At 49.1% G+C, this 27,375-nt stretch overlaps 2 protein-coding genes across 3 annotated transcripts in view; both read left to right on the top strand.

Annotated features, from left to right (window-relative positions):
* The window catches only part of LOC143959479 (uncharacterized), a 269,947-nt gene that overhangs the window by 23,266 nt on the left and 219,306 nt on the right, over positions 1-27,375 (top strand). The gene's annotated exons all lie outside the window — the stretch shown is intronic.
* LOC143959466 (NACHT, LRR and PYD domains-containing protein 3-like) lies at positions 10-27,375 on the top strand. 2 transcript variants are annotated; one of them, XM_077468125.1, is made up of 7 exons: positions 10-153; positions 3,175-3,240; positions 6,441-6,710; positions 11,892-13,623; positions 13,715-13,819; positions 17,284-17,463; positions 27,007-27,375. In XM_077468125.1, the coding sequence occupies exons 2-7, from the start codon at positions 3,222-3,224 to the stop codon at positions 27,158-27,160; spliced, it is 2,460 nt and encodes an 819-aa protein (XP_077324251.1). In that variant the 5' UTR covers positions 10-153; positions 3,175-3,221; the 3' UTR covers positions 27,161-27,375. The 2 variants fall into 2 exon arrangements, with proteins under 2 accessions (XP_077324251.1, XP_077324252.1); XM_077468126.1 differs by lacking the exon at positions 10-153 and adding an exon at positions 2,401-2,548.

Below are 27,375 nucleotides of genomic sequence, written 5' to 3'. Positions count from 1 at the left end.
AACCGCAACAGGAAGAAGAAAACCCCGCCCTTACGTCATGGCGGCCTGTGATTGGCGGAGATACGATTACGGAAGTGGAATTGGCCAATCAGGGACGGGGTGCGCCGCTTCTTCTGGATATCTCCGCTGGTGGGAAGAGGGGCTCTCCGTGAGGTGAGAAGAGCGGCCAGGCGTGACGTCACTCAGACCCCACAACATGGAGACTGGGGGGAGGGGAGCTCCATACCGGGACTGAGGGGAGTCCGGAGAACACCACGTGACTGACAGAGGGGAGGAGCATCGCCCACCCAACCCCCCTCTATTCCCCTCTCCCCATCCCCTCTCCATTCCCCGATCCCCATCCCCCCTCTCTCCCAAACTTCCTCTTTAAGAGGGCGGATATCCCCGATATTAACCCCAGGCCACGCCCCCAGACTGTACTATCACCTACGATGACCACGCCCCCATCCCCAGACTACTTCCACCAATGATGACCACACCCCCAGACCACCCCCACCACAGGCCACACCCCCAGACTACTTTCACCAATTACCACATCCCCAGACCCCACCCCAAACCTCCAGACCACGCTGTCACCAATGATGACCACACCCCCATCCCTAGGCCACACCCCCAGACTGTACTGTCACCAATGATGACCACACCTCCATCCCCAGGCCACGCCCCCATCCCCAGACTACCCCCACCCCCAGACCATGCCGTCACCAATCATAACCACACCCCCACCCCAGACCACACCCCCATCCCCAGACCCCACCCCCAGACCACGCCGCCACCAATCATAACCACACCCCATCCCCAGGCCATGCCCCCAGACGCCACCCCCAGACTACCCCCAGACCACGCCGTCACCAATCATAACCACACCCCCAGACTGTACTGTCACCAATGATGACCACACCTCCATCCCCAGGCCACACCCCCATCCCCAGACCCCACCCCTAGACTACCCCCACCCCCAGACCACGCCGTCACCAATCATAACCACACCCCCATCCCCAGGCCACACCCCCAGACTGTACTGTCACCAATGATGACCACACCTCCATCCCCAGACCACCCCCACCCCAGGCCACGCCCCCATCCCCAGACCCCACCCCTAGACTACAGCCACCCCCAGACCACGCCGTCACCAATCATAACCACACCCCCATCCCCAGGCCACACCCCCAGACTGTACTGTCACCAATGATGACCACACCTCCATCCCCAGGCCACACCCCCATCCCCAGACCCCACCCCTAGACTACCCCCACCCCCAGACCACGCCGTCACCAATCATAACCACACCCCCATCCCCAGGCCACACCCCCAGACTGTACTGTCACCAATGATGACCACACCTCCATCCCCAGACCACCCCCACCCCAGGCCACGCCCCCATCCCCAGACCCCACCCCTAGACTACAGCCACCCCCAGACCACGCCGTCACCAATCATAACCACACCCCCATCCCCAGGCCACACCCCCAGACTGTACTGTCACCAATGATGACCACACCTCCATCCCCAGACCACCCCCACCCCAGGCCACGCCCCCATCCCCAGACCCCACCCCTAGACTACAGCCACCCCCAGACCACGCCGTCACCAATCATAACCACACCCCCATCCCCAGGCCACACCCCCAGACTGTACTGTCACCAATGATGACCACACCTCCATCCCCAGGCCACACCCCCATCCCCAGACCCCACCCCTAGACTACCCCCACCCCCAGACCACGCCGTCACCAATCATAACCACACCCCCATCCCCAGGCCACACCCCCAGACTGTACTGTCACCAATGATGACCACACCTCCATCCCCAGACCACCCCCACCCCAGGCCACGCCCCCATCCCCAGACCCCACCCCTAGACTACAGCCACCCCCAGACCACGCCGTCACCAATCATAACCACACCCCCATCCCCAGGCCACACCCCCAGACTGTACTGTCACCAATGATGACCACACCTCCATCCCCAGACCACCCCCACCCCAGGCCACGCCCCCATCCCCAGACCCCACCCCTAGACTACAGCCACCCCCAGACCACGCCGTCACCAATCATAACCACACCCCCATCCCCAGGCCACACCCCCAGACTGTACTGTCACCAATGATGACCACACCTCCATCCCCAGACCACCCCCACCCCAGGCCACACCCCCATCCCCAGACCCCACCCCTAGACTACAGCCACCCCCAGACCACGCCGTCACCAATCATAACCACACCCCCATCCCCAGGCCACACCCCCAGACTGTACTGTCACCAATGATGACCACACCTCCATCCCCAGACCACCCCCACCCCAGGCCACGCCCCCATCCCCAGACCCCACCCCTAGACTACAGCCACCCCCAGACCACGCCGTCACCAATCATAACCACACCCCCATCCCCAGGCCACTCCCCCAGACTGTACTGTCACCAATGATGACCACACCCCCAGACCCCACCTCAAACCTCCAGACCACTAGGTCTCTTGTAGATCACCACCTACAAGAAACGTCTGACCTCTGTGATCACCAACAAGGGTTTCTCCACCAACTACTAAGGGGGTCAAATACTTATTTTACTCACTGAACTGCAACTCCATTTATAACATTTGTATTGTGTGATTTCTCTGGATTTTGGTTGATCTTCTGTCTCCATCATATAAAATACAATTATAGACCCTTCATTTCTATGTAAGGGGGCAAAACTTCCACCATCTGCAGGGGAGACGATCGTTATCCCCCCCCCCCGTATGATGGACCTCATTTACAGACCCCCGTTATTAGTGGTCTGCTGAGCAGTGATGATAACAGCCGATCCTCAGAGAAATGTTTGATCGGAGATGAGTTCCGAGGGTTCTATATTTTGGGGGAGGGGGTCTGTTCTATATTTTGGGGGAGGGGGTCTGTTCTATATTTTGGGGGAGGGAGGGGGTCTGTTCTATATTTTGGGGGAGGGGGTCTGTTCTATATTTTGGGGGAGGGGGTCTGTTCTATATTTTGGGGGAGGGGGTCTGTTCTATATTTTGGGGGCGGGGGAGGGGGGTCTGTTCTTCATTTTGGGGGAGGGGCTCTGTGTCCCCTCTCCTAACAAATGTCACTGCTGAAAGGAGAATTTTAAGGCCGCCCTTTGTCTTCTCACACAGATTTGGGGTGTCCAGACATCATTATCTCTTCTGCTGTTTCCACAGGTAACCCTGACCTCACAGGTGACCCCACCCTGCCGGTGACCCCAGTGATGGCCACTCCCTCCTCAGGTAAACACATTTCTGAATGCGTCAGTTAGTGTCACTCTGGGATGGAATTTAGTTCAATATGTCTGCAGGGGCCCTTTAATATGTGGGACCCTTGAGGAGAATTGGGGGTACATTAGGGGAAAGAATGGGGGAGGGGATATAAATAATTACCATTAACAGTTGCATAGCCTAAGCGACAGGTTCGCTTTATTGTCTTCTCCCCCCAACAAGAATTCCTCCATCATTTAGATACCCTGACAGGGCAAGAGGAGGAACATCTGTTCTGACCTCCCATGACAGGAAGTGTACATAGAATAGATAACACAGGAAGTGGGTTAAGGGTTGGGGATTCGGCTAATATTAGGGATTTGATGTTGGACTCATGATCAGGGTTGGGGATCTGCCCATACTTAGGGTTGTAGGTTGGCCCATTTTCAGGGTTGGGGGTTGGCCCATGTTTAGAGTTAGGGGTTGGCCCATACTTAGGGTTGTAGGTTGGCCCATGTTGAGGGTTGGCCAATGTTGGGGGTTGGCCCATGTTGAGGGTTGGGGGTTGGCCTATGTTGAGGGTTGGCCCATGTTGGGGGTTGGCTTATGTTGAGGGTTGGGGGTTGGCTTATGTTGAGGGTTGGGGGCTGGCTTATGTTGGGGGTTGGGGGTTGGCTTATGTTGAGGGTTGGGGGTTGGCTTATGTTGGGGGTTGGCTTATGTTGGGGGTTGGCTTATGTTGGGGGTTGGCTTATGTTCGGGGTTGGCTTATGTTCGGGGTTGGCCAATGTTCAGGGTTGGAGGTTGGCCCATGTTCAGATGGTTTGTTCACAATTGGGGGTTGGGTGTGAGGAACAATTTGGGGGTATCTGTTTTCTTGTTTGTGCTCTTTATGATGTCACTCCTCTCCTTGTCCCCTAAAGGCCGGAAACACTTTGGGGGTTGGCTGATGTTGGGGTCAGGGGTTAGCCCATGTTTAGGGTTGTAGGTTGGCCCGTGTTCAGGTTTCAGGGGTTGGCCTATATTGGGGGTTGGCCCATTTTAAGGGTTGGGGGTTGGCCAATATTTAGGGTTGTAGGTTGGCCCGTGTTCAGGTTTCGGGGGTTGGCCCATGTTGGGGGTTGGCCAATATTTAGGGTTGTAGGTTGGCCCATGTTCAGGTTTGGAGGGTTGGCCCATGTTGAAGGTTGGGGGTTGGCCCATGTTCAGGTTTGGGGGTTGGTCCATTGTCAGGATTGAGGGTTGGCCAATATTGACGGTTGGCTCATGTTCAGGTGTGGGGGTTGGCCTATGTTAAAGGTTGGGGGTTGGCCAATGTTGATGGTTGGTCCATGTTCAGGATTGAGGGTTGGCCAATGTTGATGGTTGGCCCATGTTCAGGGTTGGGGGTTGGCCCATGTTCAGGGTTGGGGGTTGGCCCATGTTCAGGGTTGGGGGTTGGTCCATGTTCAGGGTTGGGGGTTGGCCCATGTTCAGGGTTGGGGGTTGGCCCATGTTCAGGTTTGGGGGTTGGTCCATTGTCAGAATTGAGGGTTGGCCAATATTGACGGTTGGCTCATGTTCAGGTGTGGGGGTTGGCCTATGTTAAAGGTTGGGGGTTGGCCAATGTTGATGGTTGGTCCATGTTCAGGATTGAGGGTTGGCCAATGTTGACAGTTGGCCCATGTTCAGGGTTGTGGGTTGGCCCATGTTCAGGGTTGGGGGTTGGCCCATGTTCAGGGTTGGGGGTTGGCCCATGTTCAGGGTTGGGGGTTGGTCCAGGTTCAGGATTGAGGGTTGGCCAATGTTGACGGTTGGCCCATGTTCAGGGTTGGGGGTTGGCCCATGTTCAGGGTTGGGGGTTGGCCCATGTTCAGGGTTGGGGGTTGGCCCATGTTCAGGGTTGGGGGTTGGCCCATGTTCAGGGTTGGGGGTTGGCCCATGTTCAGGGTTGGGGGTTGGTCCATGTTCAGGGTTGGGGGTTGGCCCATGTTCAGGGTTGGGGGTTGGCCCATTGTCAGGATTGAGGGTTGGCCAATGTTGATGGTTGGCCCATGTTTAGGGTTGGGGGTTGGCCCATGTTCAGGGTTGGGGGTTGGCTCATGTTGGGGGTTGGCCCATGTTCCGGGTTGGGGGTTGGTCCAGGTTCAGGATTGAGGGTTGGCCAATGTTGACGGTTGGCCCATTTTCAGGGTTGGGGGTTGGCCCATGTTCAGGGTTGGGGGTTGGCTCATGTTGGGGGTTGGCCCATGTTCAGGGTTGGGGGTTGGTCCAGGTTCAGGATTGAGGGTTGGCCAATGTTGACGGTTGGCCCATGTTCAGGGTTGGGGGTTGGCCCATGTTCAGGGTTGGGGGTTGGCCCATGTTCAGGGTTGGGGGTTGGCCCATGTTCAGGGTTGGGGGTTGGCTCATGTTGGGGGTTGGCCCATGTTCAGGGTTGGGGGTTGGCTCATGTTCAGGGTTGAGGGATGGCCAATGTTGACGGTTGGCCCATGTTCAGGGTTTGGGGTTGGCCCATGTTCAGGGTTGAGGGTTGGCCAATGTTGACGGTTGGCCCATGTTCAGGGTTGGGGGTTGGCCCATGTTCAGGGTTGGGGGTTGGCTCATGTTGGGGGTTGGCCCATGTTCAGGGTTGGGGGTTGGCTCATGTTGGGGGTTGGCCCATGTTCAGGGTTGGGGGTTGGCACATGTTTAGGGTTGAGGGATGGCCAATGATGACGGTTGGCCCATGTTCAGGGTTTGGGGTTGGCCCATGTTCAGGGTTGGGGGTTGGCTCATGTTGGGGGTTGGCCCATGTTCAGGGTTGGGGGTTGGCTCATGTTGGGGGTTGGCCCATGTTCAGGGTTGGGGGTTGGTCCATGTTCAGGGTTGGAGGTTGGTCCAGGTTCAGGATTGAGGGTTGGCCAATGATGACGGTTGGCCCATGTTCAGGGTTTGGGGTTGGCCCATGTTCAGGGTTGGGGGTTGGCTCATGTTGGGGGTTGGCCCATGTTCAGGGTTGGGGGTTGGCTCATGTTGGGGGTTGGCCCATGTTCAGGGTTGGGGGTTGGTCCATGTTCAGGGTTGGAGGTTGGTCCAGGTTCAGGATTTAGGGTTGGCCAATGATGACGGTTGGCCCATGTTCTGGGTTGGGGGTTGGCTCATGTTAAAATGGTTTGCTCACAATTGGGGGTTGGGTGTGAGGAAATATTTGGGGGTATCTGTTTTCTTGCTTGTGCTCTTTATGATGTCACTCCTCTCCTTGTCCCCTAAAGGCCAGAAACACTTTGTGGACCAGCATAAAGAGGAACTGATCCGTCATATAGACAATGTAGATGTGGTCCTATCACAGCTGATGCAGGACAAAGTTCTCATCTCTGAGGATTTGGAAGCTGTGACCACCAAAAAAACGAGCCAGGATAGGATGAACAAACTCTTCTCCGTCATCCAGGACTGGACCAGCTCTCAGAAGGACAAACTCTACCAAGTGCTGAAAAGGAACTATCCGGCCACGGTGTCCATTATGGAGAAGAGCGTGGATGAAGGTACACCTACCTGCATGCGTAGTATCTTCCTGGTCAATGCGCTCTGGGCACCTGCACTACATGGCCAAAGAACTGTCCAACATCTGCCCTACAACCCAAGAGTATCAATATAAACTCCACCACCCATTGGCTGCCATGAAAACCTCCTCTGAGGGTCCTCTACATTTAAGCCCAACCAGTGTTCCAGAATCTAGAGGAGCTTTCCTGTTAAGGCCAAAGGTCAATATTAGGAGACCTGAGTAGGAAAGTATCGGAACGTCAGTCTGACCTCTCGTCACTAAACTAAGGCTATTCGTTTGGAGGCTGTCCTCCGTCCTCCATTACGGCCTTCACAGGAAAGCTCCTCTAGGTTCTGGAACATTGGTTGGGCTCACATGTAGAGGACCATCAGTGGAGGCTTTGATGGCAGCCAATGGAGGATGGGCTTTATATTGATACCCCTGGCTTGCAGACCAGATGTTGGACAGACTGGTGTCCTTTGGCCATGTAGTGCAGATTCCCATAGACAAGTACGTAGTTTTGGTGATGGTGAGTGTGGAGAGGACAATGGAGGGATGGTTCAAAGGTGGAGCAAAAGCTGAGAAGGACCTAGAAGAGAGGTCTAGACATTGGAGAAATGAAAGCTGGGGCCTGCAGAACCAGAATACCCATCGCCCTCTGTGCCCACCATGGCAGTTTATCCACTTAAGGACCCTTCCTTTCCTGGCACTCGTTGTTTTACAAGTGAAAATCTGTATTTTTTGGGGGGTTTTTGGTAGAAAATTCCTTAAAACCCTCAAATGTTATATTTTTTTTTTTAGCAGAGGCCCTAGAGAATAAAATGGCGGTCGCTGCAATTTTTTATCTGACTCGGTATTTGCGCAGAGTTTTTTGAAACACAGTTTTTTTTGGGGAAGAAATACACTTTAATTAATATTAATGTAAAAGAAACACAAAGTAATACCCAATTGTTTGGAAAAATGTAAAAAGATGATGTTACGCCGAGTAAATAGATACCTAACAAGTCACGCTTTAAAATTGCGCACGATCATGGAATGGCGCCAAACTGGGATACTTAAAAAATCTCCATAGGCGATGCTTTAAAAAATTTTTTCACAGGTTACCAGTTTAGAGTTACAGAGGAGGTCTAGAGCTAGAATTATTGCTCTCGCTATAAGGTTTGTGGTAGGGGTGCACCGAATGGGTTATTTGGTGCCGAAACCGATAATGAAAAATACACTAGGCCGAAAACCGAAACAGCACCGATACCGAAATATATTTAAAAAAAATATTTTTATACAGGAGATGGTCAGAGACTGGGGACATGGTACAGGAGATGATCAGAGACTGGGGACATGGTACAGGAGATGGTCAGAGACTGGGGACATGGTACAGGAGATGGTCAGAGACTGGGGACATGGTACGGGAGGTGGTCAGAGACTGGGGACATGGTACAGGAGGTGGTCAGAGACTGGGGACATGGTACAGGAGATGGTCAGAGACTGGGGACATGGTACAGGAGATGGTCAGAGACTGGGGACATGGTACAGGAGATGGTCAGAGACTGGGGACATGGTACAGGAGATGGTCAGAGACTGGGGACATGGTACAGGAGGTGGTCAGAGACTGGGGACATGGTACAGGAGATGATCAGAGACTGGGGACATGGTACAGGAGATGGTCAGAGACTGGGGACATGGTACAGGAGGTGGTCAGAGACTGGGGACATGGTACAGGAGATGGTCAGAGACTGGGGACATGGTACAGGAGGTGGTCAGAGACTGGGGACATGGTACAGGAGATGGTCAGAGACTGGGGACATGGTACAGGAGGTGGTCAGAGACTGGGGACATGGTACAGGAGGTGGTCAGAGACTGGGGACATGGTACAGGAGATGGTCAGAGACTGGGGACATGGTACAGGAGATGGTCAGAGACTGGGGACGTGGTACAGGAGGTGGTCAGAGACTGGGGACATGGTACAGGAGATGGTCAGAGACTGGGGACATGGTACAGGAGATGGTTAGAGACTGGGGACATGGTACAGGAGGTGGTCAGAGACTGGGGACATGGTACAGGAGACGGTCAGAGACTGGGGACATGGTACAGGAGGTGGTCAGAGACTGGGGACATGGTACAGGAGGTGGTCAGAGCCTGGAGACATGGTACAGGAGATGGTCAGAGACTGGGGACATGGTACAGGAGGTGGTCAGAGACTGGGGACATGGTACAGGAGATGGTCAAAGACTGGGGACATGGTACAGGAGATGGTCAGAGACTGGGGACATGGTACAGGAGATGGTCAGAGACTGCGGACATGGTACAGGAGGTGGTCAGAGACTGGGGACATGGTACAGGAGATGGTCAGAGACTGCGGACATGGTACAGGAGGTGGTCAGAGACTGGAGACATGGTACAGGAGGTGGTCAGAGACAGAGGACGTGGTACAGGAGGTGGTCAGAGACAGAGGACGTGGTACAGGAGGTGGTCAGAGACTGGGGACATGGTACAGGAGATGGTCAGAGACTGGGGACATGGTACAGGAGGTGGTCAGAGACTGGGGACATGGTACAGGAGGTGGTCAGAGACTGGGGACATGGTACAGGAGGTGGTCAGAGACTGGGGACATGGTACAGGAGATGGTCAAAGACTGGGGACATGGTACAGGAGATGGTCAGAGACTGGGGACATGGTACAGGAGGTGGTCAGAGACTGGGGACATGGTACAGGAGATGGTCAGAGACTGCGGACATGGTACAGGAGGTGGTCAGAGACTGGAGACATGGTACAGGAGGTGGTCAGAGACAGAGGACGTGGTACAGGAGGTGGTCAGAGACAGAGGACGTGGTACAGGAGATGGTCAGAGACTGGGGACATGGTACAGAAGGTGGTCAGAGACTGGGGACATGGTACAGGAGGTGGTCAGAGACTGGGGACATGGTACAGGAGGTGGTCAGAGACTGGGGACATGGTACAGGAGATGGTCAGAGACTGGGGACATGGTACAGGAGATGGTCAGAGACTGGGGACATGGTACAGGAGGTGGTCAGAGACTGGAGACATGGTACAGGAGGTGGTCAGAGACAGAGGACGTGGTACAGGAGGTGGTCAGAGACAGAGGACGTGGTACAGGAGGTGGTCAGAGACTGGAGACATGGTACAGGAGGTGGTCAGAGACAGGGGACATGGTACAGGAGGTGGTCAGAGACAGAGGACGTGGTACAGGAGGTGGTCAGAGACAGAGGACGTGGTACAGGAGGTGGTCAGAGACAGAGGACGTGGTACAGGAGGTGGTCAGAGACAGAGGACGTGGTACAGGAGGTGGTCAGAGACTGGAGACATGGTACAGGAGGTGGTCAGAGACAGAGGACGTGGTACAGGAGGTGGTCAGAGACAGAGGACGTGGTACAGGAGGTGTCCCCTATTGCAGCCAGAGTGTTCCCCCTTTTTGCAGCCTGTGAAGGGAAGAGAGGAGAGCCGCCTCCGCCGTCTGTTTGATCACAGCGCCGGGAACATCACAGCTTTCATTTCAGTAGCTGTGTGTTCCCGGCCGCGCGCCGTCACACGCAGCCCCTCCCCCTTGTCCGGGCACTTTGATGGACAGATCATCCGTCCAATCCTGCGGATGATCTGTCTATCTAAGTGCCCGGACAAGGGGGAGGGGCTGCGTGTGACGGCGCGCGGCTGGGAACACACAGCTACTGAAATGAAAGCTGTGATGTTCCCGGCGCTGTGATCAAACAGACGGCGGAGGCGGCTCTCCTGCCCTACAGGACACCCCCATGATGGGCGCCACCAGGGGCGGGGGGGGAAGAGCCCTGCCCCCACCTAGGCCACGCCCCATTTTCGGCTCCATTATCAGCCGTTTTTCTCTTTCTGCAAATTGCCAAAAAGGGCATTTACGGCCGATATGTTTCGGCGGCCGAAATTTCGGTGCATCCCTAATTTGTGGCGATACCTCACGTGTGGTGCGAACACCGTTTACATATCTTTAGGTTCGTTTCTGCTTGCGAGCATGGTAGGATGGGGGCGCTTTAATTATTATTATTATTATTATTTTTTTTTTTCCTTTACACTGTCCCTTTAATATTTTTTTTTCTTTTTTTTTACATTTTCCCTTTTTAATTAATTAATTTATTTATTTTTCTTTTACACTGTCCCTTTTTAATTATTTTTTTCCTTGCGTATTTTTTTTTTCTTTTTTTTTACACTGTCCCTTTATTTGTTTTTCTTATTTTTTTTTTGTTTTTTTTTACATTGTCCCTTCAAATTTATTTTTTTTTTCTTAATTAATTTTTTTCTTTTACACTGTCCCTTTAATTATTTTTTTCTTATTTATTTTATTTTGAAATACCAAATCTCTCCTCTACCCTTAAAAGCCCAAAAAAAAACCCTAAAACATTGATCTGATGCTTTAAAAAAATAAAATAAAAAAGGTTAACTTCCGCCTTAGACCGGAAGTGATGTCATGATGGTCCTCCTAAGTCAGTGATGGTGAACCTTGGAACCCCAGATGTTTTGGAACTACATGTCCCATGATGCTCAACTACACTGCAGAGTACATGAGCATCATGGGAAACGTAGTTCCAAAACATCTGGGGTGCCGAGGGTCGTCATCACTGTCCTAGGTCATAGAGGTGATCAGATACGATCTGGTCTCTCTTCACCTCTGTGGGAACCATCAGATCATTTCCCGGGGAACTACATTTCCCATGATGCTCAACTACACTGCAGAGTGCCAGAGCATCATGGGAAATGTAGTTCCAAAACATCTGGGGTGCCGAGGGTCGCCATCACTGTCCTAGGTCATAGAGGTGATCAGAGAGGATCTGGTCTCTCTTCACCTCTGTGGGAACCATCAGATCATTTCCCGGGGAACTACATTTCCCATGATGCTCAACTACACTGCAGAGTACATGAGCATCATGGGAAACGTAGTTCCATAACATCTGGGGTGCTGAGGTTCTCCATCACTGTCCTAGGTCATAGAGGTGATCAGAGAGGATCTGGTCTCTCTTCACCTCTGTTACCAGCTGTGGGAACCATCAGATCATTTCCCGGTTGCGCCGATAAAAACGGTAAGCCCGGGAAACACTGGTGAGAGGGGGGGGGGGGGGGGGTGATATTGATATTTGTCTTTTGACTTGACTTGACATATTCAAAATATCGATTTTATTTAAAAAAAAATTTTTTCCCCAAACAGTAACGGATGAAGAACTTCAAACGCACCAGGACGCATACAAGCAGAACATCAAATACCATTTTGAGTTAATAAAGGACCGGAACTTCCGCCTGGGGGAGAGCACCCCCCTGTGGAGGAGGTACACCCAGCTGGTGCTGTTGCTGAAGTTTCGGAGCGAAGAGGAGAAGAAGCGGGAGTTGAGTTCTTCGGGGGAGGAGCAAGCTCAAATACTGATTGACAGGTCTTCCGAGGAGTATTCTCCGACCACCATCGAGGAGCTGTTCAACCCGGGGGACTCCGGGGGCGTTCCAAAGACCGTCATCATACACGGGCCGGCCGGCATCGGGAAATCTCTCACCGGCCGCAAGATTATCTTCGACTGGGCCACCAGAAACCTCTACAAAGACAAGTTCGACTTCATGTTCTATCTAAGTTACAAGGATTTCACCAAGATCACCGGAAACCTCAGCCTAGTTGGACTTCTCAGCAAGACCAGCCGAGTGAATTTCCCCCCCCATGTCATGAGGCACATCCTGACCAATGGGGAAAGAGTCGGGTTCTTCATTGGCAGCTTTGACGAAATGAAGTGCAGTTTGAAGGAGCAGAGCGAGATCTGCCAAGACCCGTTCAAGGAGGCCAACAAAGATGTCCTCCTGAGGAGCCTCCTGAAGGGGCAGCTAGTCAAGGGAGCTTCTCTGATCATCACCACCAGACCCTTTCTACTGGAACAGCTGCAGGCGTTCCTACCAGATCTGCCCCGGCTTGTGGAAATCGTTGGGTATACCGCGGACGCCCGGGAGCATTACCTCCAGATGTACTTCGGGAAGAGAGAATCGGAGCAGGCCGTTGACATCACCAGGAGGAATGAGGTCCTCTTCAGTCTCTGCACGGTGCCGTTCATGTCTTGGGTCATCTCCACTGTCACCAAACAACAGCTTTCCAAGTATCCCTCCAATTTCCCAACGGACACCGCCATGTTCCTCTACTACCTAAAGGGTATGATCCTGTACCACAGCAGGAGCGGCGGTGCGCTTCACTGCCTGAAGAAGGTCTGCGCCTTGGCCAATGAAGGCGTTTTGAACCGAAAGGTCCTCTTCGAAGAAGAAGACCTGAGAAGACACAAACTTTCCGTGTCTCAGGTGGAATCCGTATTCCTGAGCCACGTCTTCTTCCACGGCGACATCGGGAAGCGCACCTGTTACAGCTTTGTCCATCACAGCTATCAGGAGTTCCTGGCTGTGCTGCACTACACCATGCCCGGGGAGGGCGACAGCGCCAAATCCGGAACGAGGGTGGTGAGAGAGAGTACTTACCTGCCGGAGATCTGTAAGGGACAATCCTTAATGGACCTGCTGAAAAAACACCCCCATATGGCCTTGTCCGCCAGATTTCTCTTCGGCCTCCTAAATCGAGCGCAGATCGACGACTTCAACCAGAGCGTCGACTCTAACCTGTCCTTCCAAGGCACCACGGCCATGATCGACTGGCTCTTTGGGGGCGAGATAACGGAGTTCTGTACGGAGCACATGTTGTTCCTGTACGAGACGCGGGATGACGAGTTCATGCAGTACGTGGTGTCTCGTGCCGTCAATCTGACCTTCTCGCAGTGCCAGAAACCCGACAACTGGGTTTACCAACTGGCCTTCTGCTTGAAGGCATGTGAGGGCAAGAAAGTCACTCTGTCCGGGTATGTGCTGCATAAGGAACACATGTCTGCCTTAGTTCCTGTGCTGAAGAAGTGTTCCCAGGTTTGGTAAGTGTCCAAGGGATCAGGACTTACCTTCCATTATTGGGGACCCGCTTTTTCTTCTGGGAGTTTCCTGAACTTGTGTTATTTATTGCAGCTTTCGCAGTTGTCGCTTCGCGGATGACGTGAACTCTACTTCTGGCTGGAAAAACTCGTCGCTTGCATCGCTGGTCATCCAAGACAGTAGAATCGAAGACTTGTGGTAAGAAGGAGTCCTTGTTTCCATTATCACCTATATGTAGGAGACCCCTTTAACCTAAGAGACCTTTCATAACCCCGACCATACCTGTACAGTACTGGAGACACCCCACACCATACCTGTACAGTACTGGAGACACCCCACACCATACCTGTACAGTACTGGAGGAACCTCACACCATACCTGTACAGTACTGGAGACACCCCACACCATACCTGTACAGTACTGTAGGCACCTCACACCATACCTGTACAGTACTGGAGACACCCCACACCATACCTGTACAGTACTGGAGACACTCCACACCATACCTGTACAGTACTGGAGGAACCTCACACCATACCTGTACAGTACTGGAGGAACCTCACACCATACCTGTACAGTACTGGAGGAACCTCACACCATACCTGTACAGTACTGGAGGAACCTCACACCATACCTGTACAGTACTGGAGGAACCTCACACCATACCTGTACAGTACTGGAGGAACCTCACACCATACCTGTACAGTACTGTAGGCACCTCACACCATACCTGTACAGTACTGGAGACACCTCACACCATACCTGTACAGTACTGTAGGCACCTCACACCATACCTGTACAGTACTGGAGACACCCCACACCATACCTGTACAGTACTGGAGGAACCCCACACCATACCTGTACAGTACTGGAGACACCTCACACCATACCTGTACAGTACTGGAGACACCCCACACCATACCTGTACAGTACTGGAGACGCCTCACACCGTACCTGTACAGTACTGGAGACACCCCACACCATACCTGTACAGTACTGGAGGAACCTCACACCATACCTGTACAGTACTGGAGGAACCTCACACCATACCTGTACAGTACTGGAGGAACCTCACACCATACCTGTACAGTACTGGAGACACCCCACACCATACCTGTACAGTACTGGAGACACCTCACACCATACCTGTACAGTACTGGAGACACCCCACACCATACCTGTACAGTACTGGAGACACCTCACACCATACCTGTACAGTACTGGAGACACCCCACACCATACCTGTACAGTACTGGAGGAACCTCACACCATACCTGTACAGTACTGGAGGAACCTCACACCATACCTGTACAGTACTGGAGACACCCCACACCATACCTGTACAGTACTGTAGGCACCTCACACCATACCTGTACAGTACTGGAGACACCCCACACCATACCTGTACAGTACTGGAGGAACCTCACACCATACCTGTACAGTCCTATGGGCTCTGCGTTGGATATAGAAATGGATGGGGGTTGGGTTGTGTCCTTTGGACTGTGTGTTGGATGTAGAAATGGATCGGGTTGGGCTGTGTCCTATGGGCTGTGTGTTGAACATAGAGTCGGGATTGGGTCAGGTTGTGTCCTATGGGCTGTGTGTTGGATGTAGAAATGGATGGGGGTTGGGTTGTGTCCTATGGACTGTGTGTTGGACATAGAGTCGGGTTTGGGTCGGGTTGTGTCCTATGGACTGTGTGTTGGATGTAGAAATGGATGGGGGTCGGGTTGTGTCCTATGGACTGTGTGTTGGAAATAGAAATGGATGGGGGTCAGGTTGTGTCCTATGGGCTGTGTGTTGGATATTGAAATGGATGGGGGTTGGGCTGTGTCCTATGGGCTGTGTGTTGGACATAGAGTCGGGTTTGGGTCGGGTTGTGTCCTATGGACTGTGTGTTGGAAATAGAAATGGATGGGGGTTGGGTTGTGTCCTATGGGCTGTGTGTTGGATATAGAAATGGATGGGGGTCGGGTTGTGTCCTATGGACTGTGTGTTGGATGTAGAAATGGATGGGGGTCGGGTTGTGTCCTATGGACTGTGTGTTGGATGTAGAAATGGATGGGGGTCGGGTTGTGTCCTATGGACTGTGTGTTGGAAATAGAAATGGATGGGGGTCAGGTTGTGTCCTATGGACTGTGTGTTGGAAATAGGACACAACCTGACCCCCATCCATTTCTATTTCCAACACACAGCCCATAGGACACAGCCCAACCCCCATCCATTTCTATATCCAACACACAGCCCACAGGACACAACCCAACCCCCATCCATTTCTATATCCAACACACAGCCCATAGGACACAACCTGACCCCCATCCATTTCTATGGGCTGTGTGTTGGATATAAAAATGGATGGGGGTTGGGTTGTGTCCTGTGGGCTGTGTGTTGGATATAGAAATGGATGGGGGTTGGGCTGTGTCCTATGGGCTGTGTGTTGGATATAGAAATGGATGGGGGTTGGGCTGTGTCCTATGGGCTCTGTGTTGGACATAGACTTGGGTTTGGGTTGGGTTGTGTCTTATGGGCTGTGTGTTGGACATAGAGTTGGGTTTGGGTTGGGTTGTGTCCTATGGGCTGTGTGTTGGACATAGAGTTGGGTTTGGGTTGGGTTGTGTCCTATGGGCTGTGTGTTGGGCATAGAGTTGGGTTTGGGTCGGGTTGTGTCCTATGGGCTGTGTGTTGGACATAGAGTTGGGCTTAGGTTGGGTTGTGTCCTATGGACTGTGTGTTGGATATAGAAATGGATGGGGGTTGGGCTGTGTCCTATGGGCTGTGTGTTGGATATAGAAATGGATGGGGGTTGGGCTGTGTCCTATGGGCTGTGTGTTGGGCATAGAGTTGGGTTTGGGTCGGGTTGTGTCCTATGGGCTGTGTGTTGGGTTTGGGTTGGGTTGTGTCCTATGGGCTGTGTGTTGGACATAGAGTTGGGTTTGGGTCGGGTTGTGTCCTATGGGCTGTGTGTTGGGCATAGAGTTGGGTTTGGGTTGGGTTGTGTCCTATGGGCTGTGTGTTGGACATAGAGTTGGGTTTGGGTTGGGTTGTGTCCTATGGGCTGTGTGTTGGATATAGAAATGGATGGGGGTTGGGCTGTGTCCTATGGGCTGTGTGTTGGACATAGAGTTGGGTTTGGGTCAGGTTGTGTCCTATGGGCTGTGTGTTGGACATAGAGTTGGGTTTGGGTTGGGTTGTGTCCTATGGGCTGTGTGTTGGATATAGAAATGGATGGGGGTTGGGCTGTGTCCTATGGGCTGTGTGTTGGACATAGAGTTGGGTTTGGGTCGGGTTGTGTCCTATGGGCTGTGTGTTGGACATAGAGTTGGGTTTGGTTCGGGTTGTGTCCTATGGGCTGTGTGTTGGACATAGATTTGGGTTTGGGTCGGGTTGTGTCCTATGGGCTGTGTGTTGGACATAGAGTTGGGTTTGGGTCGGGTTGTCTCCTATGGGCTGTGTGTTGGATATAGAAATGGATGGGGGTCGGGTTGTGTCCTATGGGCTGTGTGTTGGACATAGAGTTGGGTTTGGGTCGGGTTGTGTCCTATGGGCTGTGTGTTGGACATAGAGTTGGGTTTGGGTCGGGTTGTCTCCTATGCATTGCATGTGATAGGCAGGTTTTATCTCTATCCATCACTGTAATAATTTCTCACCTTCTCTCTGTCCAGCCTGTTGGGTTGTATTTTGCCCACTTCTACTTGTGAAGTCCTTGACAACGCTACCAAGAAAAGCCGCAGTCTCTCCATACTTTATGTAATGTTTAAAGTTAATACCAAGAAGGAACATGAAGAAATGAGACGCTACCATCAGGTCTTTAAATCTCCAGAATGCACAGTGTCAACCAAGAAGTACGTCTGTGTGTGTTTGTGTGTGAGAGACTCTCCTGTAAACTGAGGCCTTGTCCATTGTGTCAGTGTAGGAGCCCACAAGGAGGCCGCCCTTGGAAGCTCATATATTTCATGTATAAAATAGACTGAGTCTGAGGATGACGGATGATTCTCTGTCTCCTCAGTGAGGACCACAGTCCCCGTATAATGTCCATATACCAGAGAAGACATGAAATACAACCATTGTCTCCTCTGTGAGGACCACAGTCCTTGTATAATGTCCATATACCAGAGAAGACATGAAATACAACCATTGTCTCCTCTGTGAGGACCACAGTCCCTGTATAATGTCCATATACCAGAGAAGACATGAAATACAACCATTGTCTCCTCAGTGAGGACCACAGTCCTTGTATAATGTCCATATACCAGAGAAGACATGAAATACAACCATTGTCCCCTCAGTGAGGACCACAGTCCCTGTATAATGTCCATATACCAGAGAAGACATGAAATACAACCATTGTCTCCTCTGTGAGGACCACAGTCCCTGTATAATGTCCATATACCAGAGAAGACATGAAATACAACCATTGTCTCCTCAGTGGGGACCACAGTCCTTGTATAATGTCCATATACCAGAGAAGACATGAAATACAACCATTGTCTCCTCTGTGAGGACCACAGTCCTTGTATAATGTCCATATACCAGAGAAGACATGAAATACAACCATTGTCTCCTCAGTGAGGACCACAGTCCTTGTATAATGTCCATATACCAGAGAAGACATGAAATACAACCATTGTCTCCTCAGTGAGGACCACAGTCCTTGTATAATGTCCATATACCAGAGAAGACATGAAATACGACCATTGTCTCCTCAGTGGGGACCACAGTCCTTGTATAATGTCCATATACCAGAGAAGACATGAAATACAACCATTGTCTCCTCAGTGAGGACCACAGTCCTTGTATAATGTCCATATACCAGAGAAGACATGAAATACAACCATTGTCTCCTCAGTGAGGACCACAGTCCTTGTATAATGTCCATATACCAGAGAAGACATGAAATACAACCATTGTCTCCTCAGTGAGGACCACAGTCCTTGTATAATGTCCATATACCAGAGAAGACATGAAATACAACCATTGTCTCCTCAGTGGGGACCACAGTCCTTGTATAATGTCCATATACCAGAGAAGACATGAAATACAACCATTGTCTCCTCAGTGAGGACCACAGTCCTTGTATAATGTCCATATACCAGAGAAGACATGAAATACGACCATTGTCTCCTCAGTGGGGACCACAGTCCTTGTATAATGTCCATATACCAGAGAAGACATGAAATACAACCATTGTCTCCTCAGTGAGGACCACAGTCCTTGTATAATGTCCATATACCAGAGAAGACATGAAATACAACCATTGTCTCCTCAGTGAGGACCACAGTCCTTGTATAATGTCCATATACCAGAGAAGACATGAAATACAACCATTGTCTCCTCTGTGAGGACCACAGTCCCTGTATAATGTCCATATACCAGAGAAGACATGAAATACAACCATTGTCTCCTCAGTGAGGACCACAGTCCTTGTATAATGTCCATATACCAGAGAAGACATGAAATACAACCATTGTCTCCTCTGTGAGGACCACGGTCCCCATATAATGTCCATATACCAGAGAAGACATGAAATACAACCATTGTCTCCTCTGTGAGGACCACAGTCCTTGTATAATGTCCATATACCAGAGAAGACATGAAATACAACCATTGTCTCCTCAGTGAGGACCACAGTCCCTGTATAATGTCCATATACCAGAGAAGACATGAAATACAACCATTGTCTCCTCTGTGAGGACCACAGTCCCCATATAATGTCCATATACCAGAGAAGACATGAAATACAACCATTGTCTCCTCAGTGAGGACCACAGTCCTTGTATAATGTCCACATACCAGAGAAGACATGAAATACAACCATTGTCTCCTCAGTGGGGACCACAGTCCTTGTATAATGTCCATATACCAGAGAAGACATGAAATACAACCATTGTCTCCTCAGTGGGGACCACAGTCCTTGTATAATGTCCACATACCAGAGAAGACATGAAATACAACCATTGTCTCCTCAGTGAGGACCACAGTCCCTGTATAATGTCCATATACCAGAGAAGACATGAAATACAACCATTGTCTCCTCTGTGAGGACCACAGTCCCCATATAATGTCCATATACCAGAGAATACATGAAATACAACCATTGTCTCCTCAGTGAGGACCACAGTCCCTGTATAATGTCCATATACCAGAGAAGACATGAAATACAACCATTGTCTCCTCTGTGAGGACCACAGTCCCTGTATAATGTCCATATACCAGAGAAGACATGAAATACAACCATTGTCTCCTCTGTGGGGACCACAGTCCTTGTATAATGTCCATATACCAGAGAAGACCTGAAATACAACCATTGTCTCCTCAGTGAGGACCACAGTCCTTGTATAATGTCCATATACCAGAGAAGACATGAAATACAACCATTGTCTCCTCAGTGGGGACCACAGTCCTTGTATAATGTCCACATACCAGAGAAGACATGAAATACAACCATTGTCTCCTCAGTGAGGACCACAGTCCTTGTATAATGTCCACATACCAGAGAAGACATGAAATACAACCATTGTCTCCTCTGTGAGGACCACGGTCCCCATATAATGTCCATATACCAGAGAAGACATGAAATACAACCATTGTCTCCTCAGTGAGGACCACAGTCCTTGTATAATGTCCACATACCAGAGAAGACATGAAATACAACCATTGTCTCCTCTGTGAGGACCACGGTCCCCATATAATGTCCATATACCAGAGAAGACATGAAATACAACCATTGTCTCCTCAGTGAGGACCACAGTCCTTGTATAATGTCCATATACCAGAGAAGACATGAAATACAACCATTGTCTCCTCAGTGAGGACCACAGTCCTTGTATAATGTCCATATACCAGAGAAGACATGAAATACAACCATTGTCTCCTCTGTGAGGACCACGGTCCCCATATAATGTCCATATACCAGAGAAGACATGAAATACAACCATTGTCTCCTCTGTGAGGACCACGGTCCCCATATAATGTCCATATACCAGAGAAGACATGAAATACAACCATTGTCTCCTCTGTGAGGACCACAGTCCTTGTATAATGTCCATATACCAGAGAAGACATGAAATACAACCATTGTCTCCTCTGTGAGGACCACAGTCCTTGTATAATGTCCATATACCAGAGAAGACATGAAATACAACCATTGTCTCCTCTGTGAGGACCACAGTCCTTGTATAATGTCCATATACCAGAGAAGACATGAAATACAACCATTGTCTCCTCAGTGAGGACCACAGTCCTTGTATAATGTCCATATACCAGAGAAGACATGAAATACAACCATTGTCTCCTCAGTGAGGACCACAGTCCTTGTATAATGTCCATATACCAGAGAAGACATGAAATACAACCATTGTCTCCTCTGTGAGGACCACAGTCCCTGTATAATGTCCATATACCAGAGAAGACATGAAATACAACCATTGTCTCCTCTGTGAGGACCACAGTCCTTGTATAATGTCCATATACCAGAGAATACATGAAATACAACCATTGTCTCCTCAGTGAGGACCACAGTCCTTGTATAATGTCCATATACCAGAGAAGACATGAAATACAACCATTGTCTCCTCAGTGGGGACCACAGTCCTTGTATAATGTCCACATACCAGAGAAGACATGAAATACAACCATTGTCTCCTCAGTGAGGACCACAGTCCTTGTATAATGTCCATATACCAGAGAAGACATGAAATACAACCATTGTCTCCTCTGTGAGGACCACAGTCCTTGTATAATGTCCATATACCAGAGAAGACATGAAATACAACCATTGTCTCCTCAGTGAGGACCACAGTCCTTGTATAATGTCCATATACCAGAGAAGACATGAAATACAACCATTGTCTCCTCTGTGAGGACCACGGTCCCCATATAATGTCCATATACCAGAGAAGACATGAAATACAACCATTGTCTCCTCTGTGAGGACCACAGTCCTTGTATAATGTCCATATACCAGAGAAGACATGAAATACAACCATTGTCTCCTCAGTGAGGACCACAGTCCCTGTATAATGTCCATATACCAGAGAAAACATGAAATACAACCATTGTCTCCTCAGTGAGGACCACAGTCCTTGTATAATGTCCATATACCAGAGAAGACATGAAATACAACCATTGTCTCCTCTGTGAGGACCACGGTCCCCATATAATGTCCATATACCAGAGAAGACATGAAATACAACCATTGTCTCCTCAGTGAGGACCACAGTCCTTGTATAATGTCCATATACCAGAGAAGACATGAAATACAACCATTGTCTCCTCTGTGAGGACCACAGTCCTTGTATAATGTCCATATACCAGAGAAGACATGAAATACAACCATTGTCTCCTCTGTGAGGACCACAGTCCTTGTATAATGTCCATATACCAGAGAAGACATGAAATACAACCATTGTCTCCTCAGTGAGGACCACAGTCCCTGTATAATGTCCATATACCAGAGAAGACATGAAATACAACCATTGTCTCCTCAGTGAGGACCACAGTCCTTGTATAATGTCCATATACCAGAGAAGACATGAAATACGACCATTGTCTCCTCAGTGAGGACCACAGTCCTTGTATAATGTCCATATACCAGAGAATACATGAAATACAACCATTGTCTCCTCTGTGAGGACCACAGTCCTTGTATAATGTCCATATACCAGAGAAGACATGAAATACAACCATTGTCTCCTCAGTGAGGACCACAGTCCTTGTATAATGTCCATATACCAGAGGAGACATGAAATACAACCATTGTCTCCTCAGTGAGGACCACAGTCCTTGTATAATGTCCATATACCAGAGGAGACATGAAATACAACCATTGTCTCCTCAGTGAGGACCACAGTCCTTGTATAATGTCCATATACCAGAGAAGACATGAAATACAACCATTGTCTCCTCTGTGAGGACCACAGTCCCCGTATAATGTCCATATACCAGAGAAGACATGAAATACAACCATTGTCTCCTCAGTGAGGACCACAGTCCTTGTATAATGTCCATATACCAGAGAAGACATGAAATACAATCATTGTCTCCTCAGTGAGGACCACAGTCCCTGTATAATGTCCATATACCAGAGAAGACCTGAAATACAACCATTGTCTCCTCTGTGAGGACCACAGTCCTTGTATAATGTCCATATACCAGAGAAGACCTGAAATACAACCATTGTCTCCTCTGTGAGGACCACAGTCCCTGTATAATGTCCATATACCAGAGAAGACATGAAATACAACCATTGTCTCCTCAGTGAGGACCACAGTCCTTGTATAATGTCCATATACCAGAGAAGACCTGAAATACAACCATTGTCTCCTCTGTGAGGACCACAGTCCTTGTATAATGTCCATATACCAGAGAAGACATGAAATACAACCATTGTCCCCTCAGTGAGGACCACAGTCCTTGTATAATGTCCATATACCAGAGAAGACATGAAATACAACCATTGTCTCCTCAGTGAGGACCACAGTCCCTGTATAATGTCCATATACCAGAGAAGACATGAAATACAACCATTGTCTCCTCAGTGAGGACCACAGTCCTTGTATAATGTCCATATACCAGAGAAGACATGAAATACAACCATTGTCTCCTCTGTGAGGACCACAGTCCCTGTATAATGTCCATATACCAGAGAAGACATGAAATACAACCATTGTCTCCTCTGTGAGGACCACAGTCCCCGTATAATGTCCATATACCAGAGAAGACATGAGATACAACCATTGTCTCCTCAGTGAGGACCACAGTCCTTGTATAATGTCCATATACCAGAGAAGACATGAAATACAACCATTGTCTCCTCTGTGAGGACCACAGTCCCCGTATAATGTCCATATACCAGAGAAGACATGAAATACAACCATTGTCTCCTCAGTGAGGACCACAGTCCTTGTATAATGTCCATATACCAGAGAAGACATGAAATACAACCATTGTCTCCTCAGTGAGGACCACAGTCCTTGTATAATGTCCATATACCAGAGAAGACATGAAATACGACCATTGTCTCCTCAGTGAGGACCACAGTCCTTGTATAATGTCCATATACCAGAGAAGACCTGAAATACAACCATTGTCTCCTCTGTGAGGACCACAGTCCTTGTATAATGTCCATATACCAGAGAAGACATGAAATACAACCATTGTCTCCTCTGTGAGGACCACAGTCCCCGTATAATGTCCATATACCAGAGAAGACATGAAATACAACCATTGTCTCCTCAGTGAGGACCACAGTCCTTGTATAATGTCCATATACCAGAGAAGACATGAAATACAACCATTGTCTCCTCAGTGAGGACCACAGTCCTTGTATAATGTCCATATACCAGAGAAGACATGAAATACAACCATTGTCTCCTCAGTGAGGACCACAGTCCTTGTATAATGTCCATATACCAGAGAAGACATGAAATACGACCATTGTCTCCTCTGTGAGGACCACAGTCCCTGTATAATGTCCATATACCAGAGAAGACATGAAATACAACCATTGTCTCCTCTGTGAGGACCACGGTCCCTGTATAATGTCCATATACCAGAGAAGACATGAAATACAACCATTGTCTCCTCAGTGAGGACCACAGTCCCTGTATAATGTCCATATACCAGAGAAGACATGAAATACAACCATTGTCTCCTCTGTGGGGACCACAGTCCTTGTATAATGTCCATATACCAGAGAAGACATGAAATACAACCATTGTCTCCTCAGTGAGGACCACAGTCCTTGTATAATGTCCATATACCAGAGAAGACATGAAATACAACCATTGTCTCCTCTGTGGGGACCACAGTCCTTGTATAATGTCCATATACCAGAGAAGACATGAAATACAACCATTGTCTCCTCAGTGAGGACCACAGTCCTTGTATAATGTCCATATACCAGAGAAGACATGAAATACAACCATTGTCTCCTCAGTGGGGACCACAGTCCTTGTATAATGTCCATATACCAGAGAAGACATGAAATACAACCATTGTCTCCTCTGTGAGGACCACAGTCCCTGTATAATGTCCATATACCAGAGAAGACATGAAATACAACCATTGTCTCCTCAGTGAGGACCACAGTCCTTGTATAATGTCCATATACCAGAGAAGACATGAGATACAACCATTGTCTCCTCAGTGAGGACCACAGTCCTTGTATAATGTCCATATACCAGAGAAGACATGAAATACAACCATTGTCTCCTCAGTGAGGACCACAGTCCTTGTATAATGTCCATATACCAGAGAAGACATGAAATACAACCATTGTCTCCTCTGTGAGGACCACAGTCCCCGTATAATGTCCATATACCAGAGAAGACATGAGATACAACCATTGTCTCCTCAGTGAGGACCACAGCCCTTGTATAATGTCCATATACCAGAGAAGACATGAAATACAACCATTGTCTCCTCTGTGAGGACCACAGTCCTTGTATAATGTCCATATACCAGAGAAGACATGAAATACAACCATTGTCCCCTCAGTGAGGACCACAGTCCTTGTATAATGTCCATATACCAGAGAAGACATGATTACAACCATTGTCTCCTCTGTGAGGACCACAGTCCTTGTATAATGTCCATATACCAGAGAAGACATGAAATACAACCATTGTCTCCTCAGTGAGGACCACAGTCCCCGTATAATGTCCATATACCAGAGAAGACATGAAATACAACCATTGTCTCCTCTGTGAGGACCACAGTCCCCGTATAATGTCCATATACCAGAGAAGACATGAAATACAACCATTGTCTCCTCTGTGAGGACCACAGTCCCCGTATAATGTCCATATACCAGAGAAGACATGAAATACAACCATTGTCTCCTCTGTGAGGACCACAGTCCTTGTATAATGTCCATATACCAGAGAAGACATGAGATACAACCATTGTCTCCTCAGTGAGGACCACAGTCCTTGTATAATGTCCATATACCAGAGAAGACATGAAATACAACCATTGTCTCCTCAGTGAGGACCACAGTCCTTGTATAATGTCCATATACCAGAGAAGACATGATTACAACCATTGTCTCCTCTGTGAGGACCACAGTCCTTGTATAATGTCCATATACCAGAGAAGACATGAAATACAACCATTGTCTCCTCAGTGAGGACCACAGTCCCCGTATAATGTCCATATACCAGAGAAGACATGAAATACAACCATTGTCTCCTCTGTGAGGACCACAGTCCCCGTATAATGTCCATATACCAGAGAAGACATGAAATACAACCATTGTCTCCTCAGTGAGGACCACAGTCCCTGTATAATGTCCATATACCAGAGAAGACCTGAAATACAACCATTGTCTCCTCAGTGAGGACCACAGTCCCCGTATAATGTCCATATACCAGAGAAGACATGAAATACAACCATTGTCTCCTCTGTGAGGACCACAGTCCCTGTATAATGACCATATACCAGAGAAGACATGAAATACAACCATTGTCTCCTCAGTGAGGACCACAGTCCTTGTATAATGTCCATATACCAGAGAAGACATGAAATACAACCATTGTCTCCTCTGTGAGGACCACAGTCCCTGTATAATGTCCATATACCAGAGAAGACATGAGATACAACCATTGTCTCCTCTGTGAGGACCACAGTCCCTGTATAATGTCCATATACCAGAGAAGACATGAAATACAACCATTGTCTCCTCTGTGAGGACCACAGTCCCTGTATAATGACCATATACCAGAGAAGACATGAAATACAACCATTGTCTCCTCTGTGAGGACCACAGTCCCTGTATAATGACCATATACCAGAGAAGACATGAAATACAACCATTGTCTCCTCTGTGAGGACCACAGTCCCTGTATAATGACCATATACCAGAGAAGACATGAAATACAACCATTGTCTCCTCAGTGAGGACCACAGTCCTTGTATAATGTCCATATACCAGAGAAGACATGAAATACAACCATTGTCTCCTCAGTGAGGACCACAGTCCTTGTATAATGTCCATATACCAGAGAAGACATGAAATACAACCATTGTCTCCTCTGTGAGGACCACAGTCCTTGTATAATGTCCATATACCAGAGAAGACATGAAATACAACCATTGTCTCCTCTGTGAGGACCACAGTCCTTGTATAATGTCCATATACCAGAGAAGACATGAAATACAACCATTGTCACCTCGGGGGGGGGGGCTGGATGGGGGTTGGGGGGGACAGTCCCTGTATAGTGTCCATATATCTTTGATGAAAGGCTCGGACTTTATCTTCTGATGTCACATATAATTCTAGTCCCGAGCCTCGTAGAATATCCAGACCTCTCTATCTCCATCATTCCATCTATAGAAGGCGGTGCGAATGGTCGTTGACCTGAACTCTTCTCTTTCTCTGCTTCCAGGATGATGGGTAAAACCTGGTTCATGATGAGGTGCAAGCGGGAGAAAGCCCCCTCCTATGACATGGGACCACATATGAGGTGGGACATGTTTGACCCGGACGACTTTCCCTTCGACTTCCGCTCACGGATCCTGTTTTCACGCCGACACCTGTGATCTCCTCTTGTCCTGGGAGGCCGGCACAACCTTTTCTTTTTTTTATACATTGAGAGATGAGCGCTTTTTAAATTTTTTTTTTTTAAAGCTGATCCCTTTTATTCTATAAATTACAAATCCGTATATTTAGATGGGATGTCTATTTTATATTTCCAGAAATTATTAATTACAAGTTTCTGAGTTTATTTTCTGATTAAATCTTTTTATTATCTCTA

This window comes from Lithobates pipiens, unplaced genomic scaffold (genome assembly GCF_037356315.1).
Source record: "Lithobates pipiens isolate NorthernLeopardFrog02 unplaced genomic scaffold, aLitPip1_a1.2 Scaffold_77, whole genome shotgun sequence".
NCBI lineage: Eukaryota > Metazoa > Chordata > Amphibia > Anura > Ranidae > Lithobates > Lithobates pipiens.
Note: the sequence above shows the minus strand (reverse complement) of the source record. Positions and strands in the feature narration are given on the sequence as shown.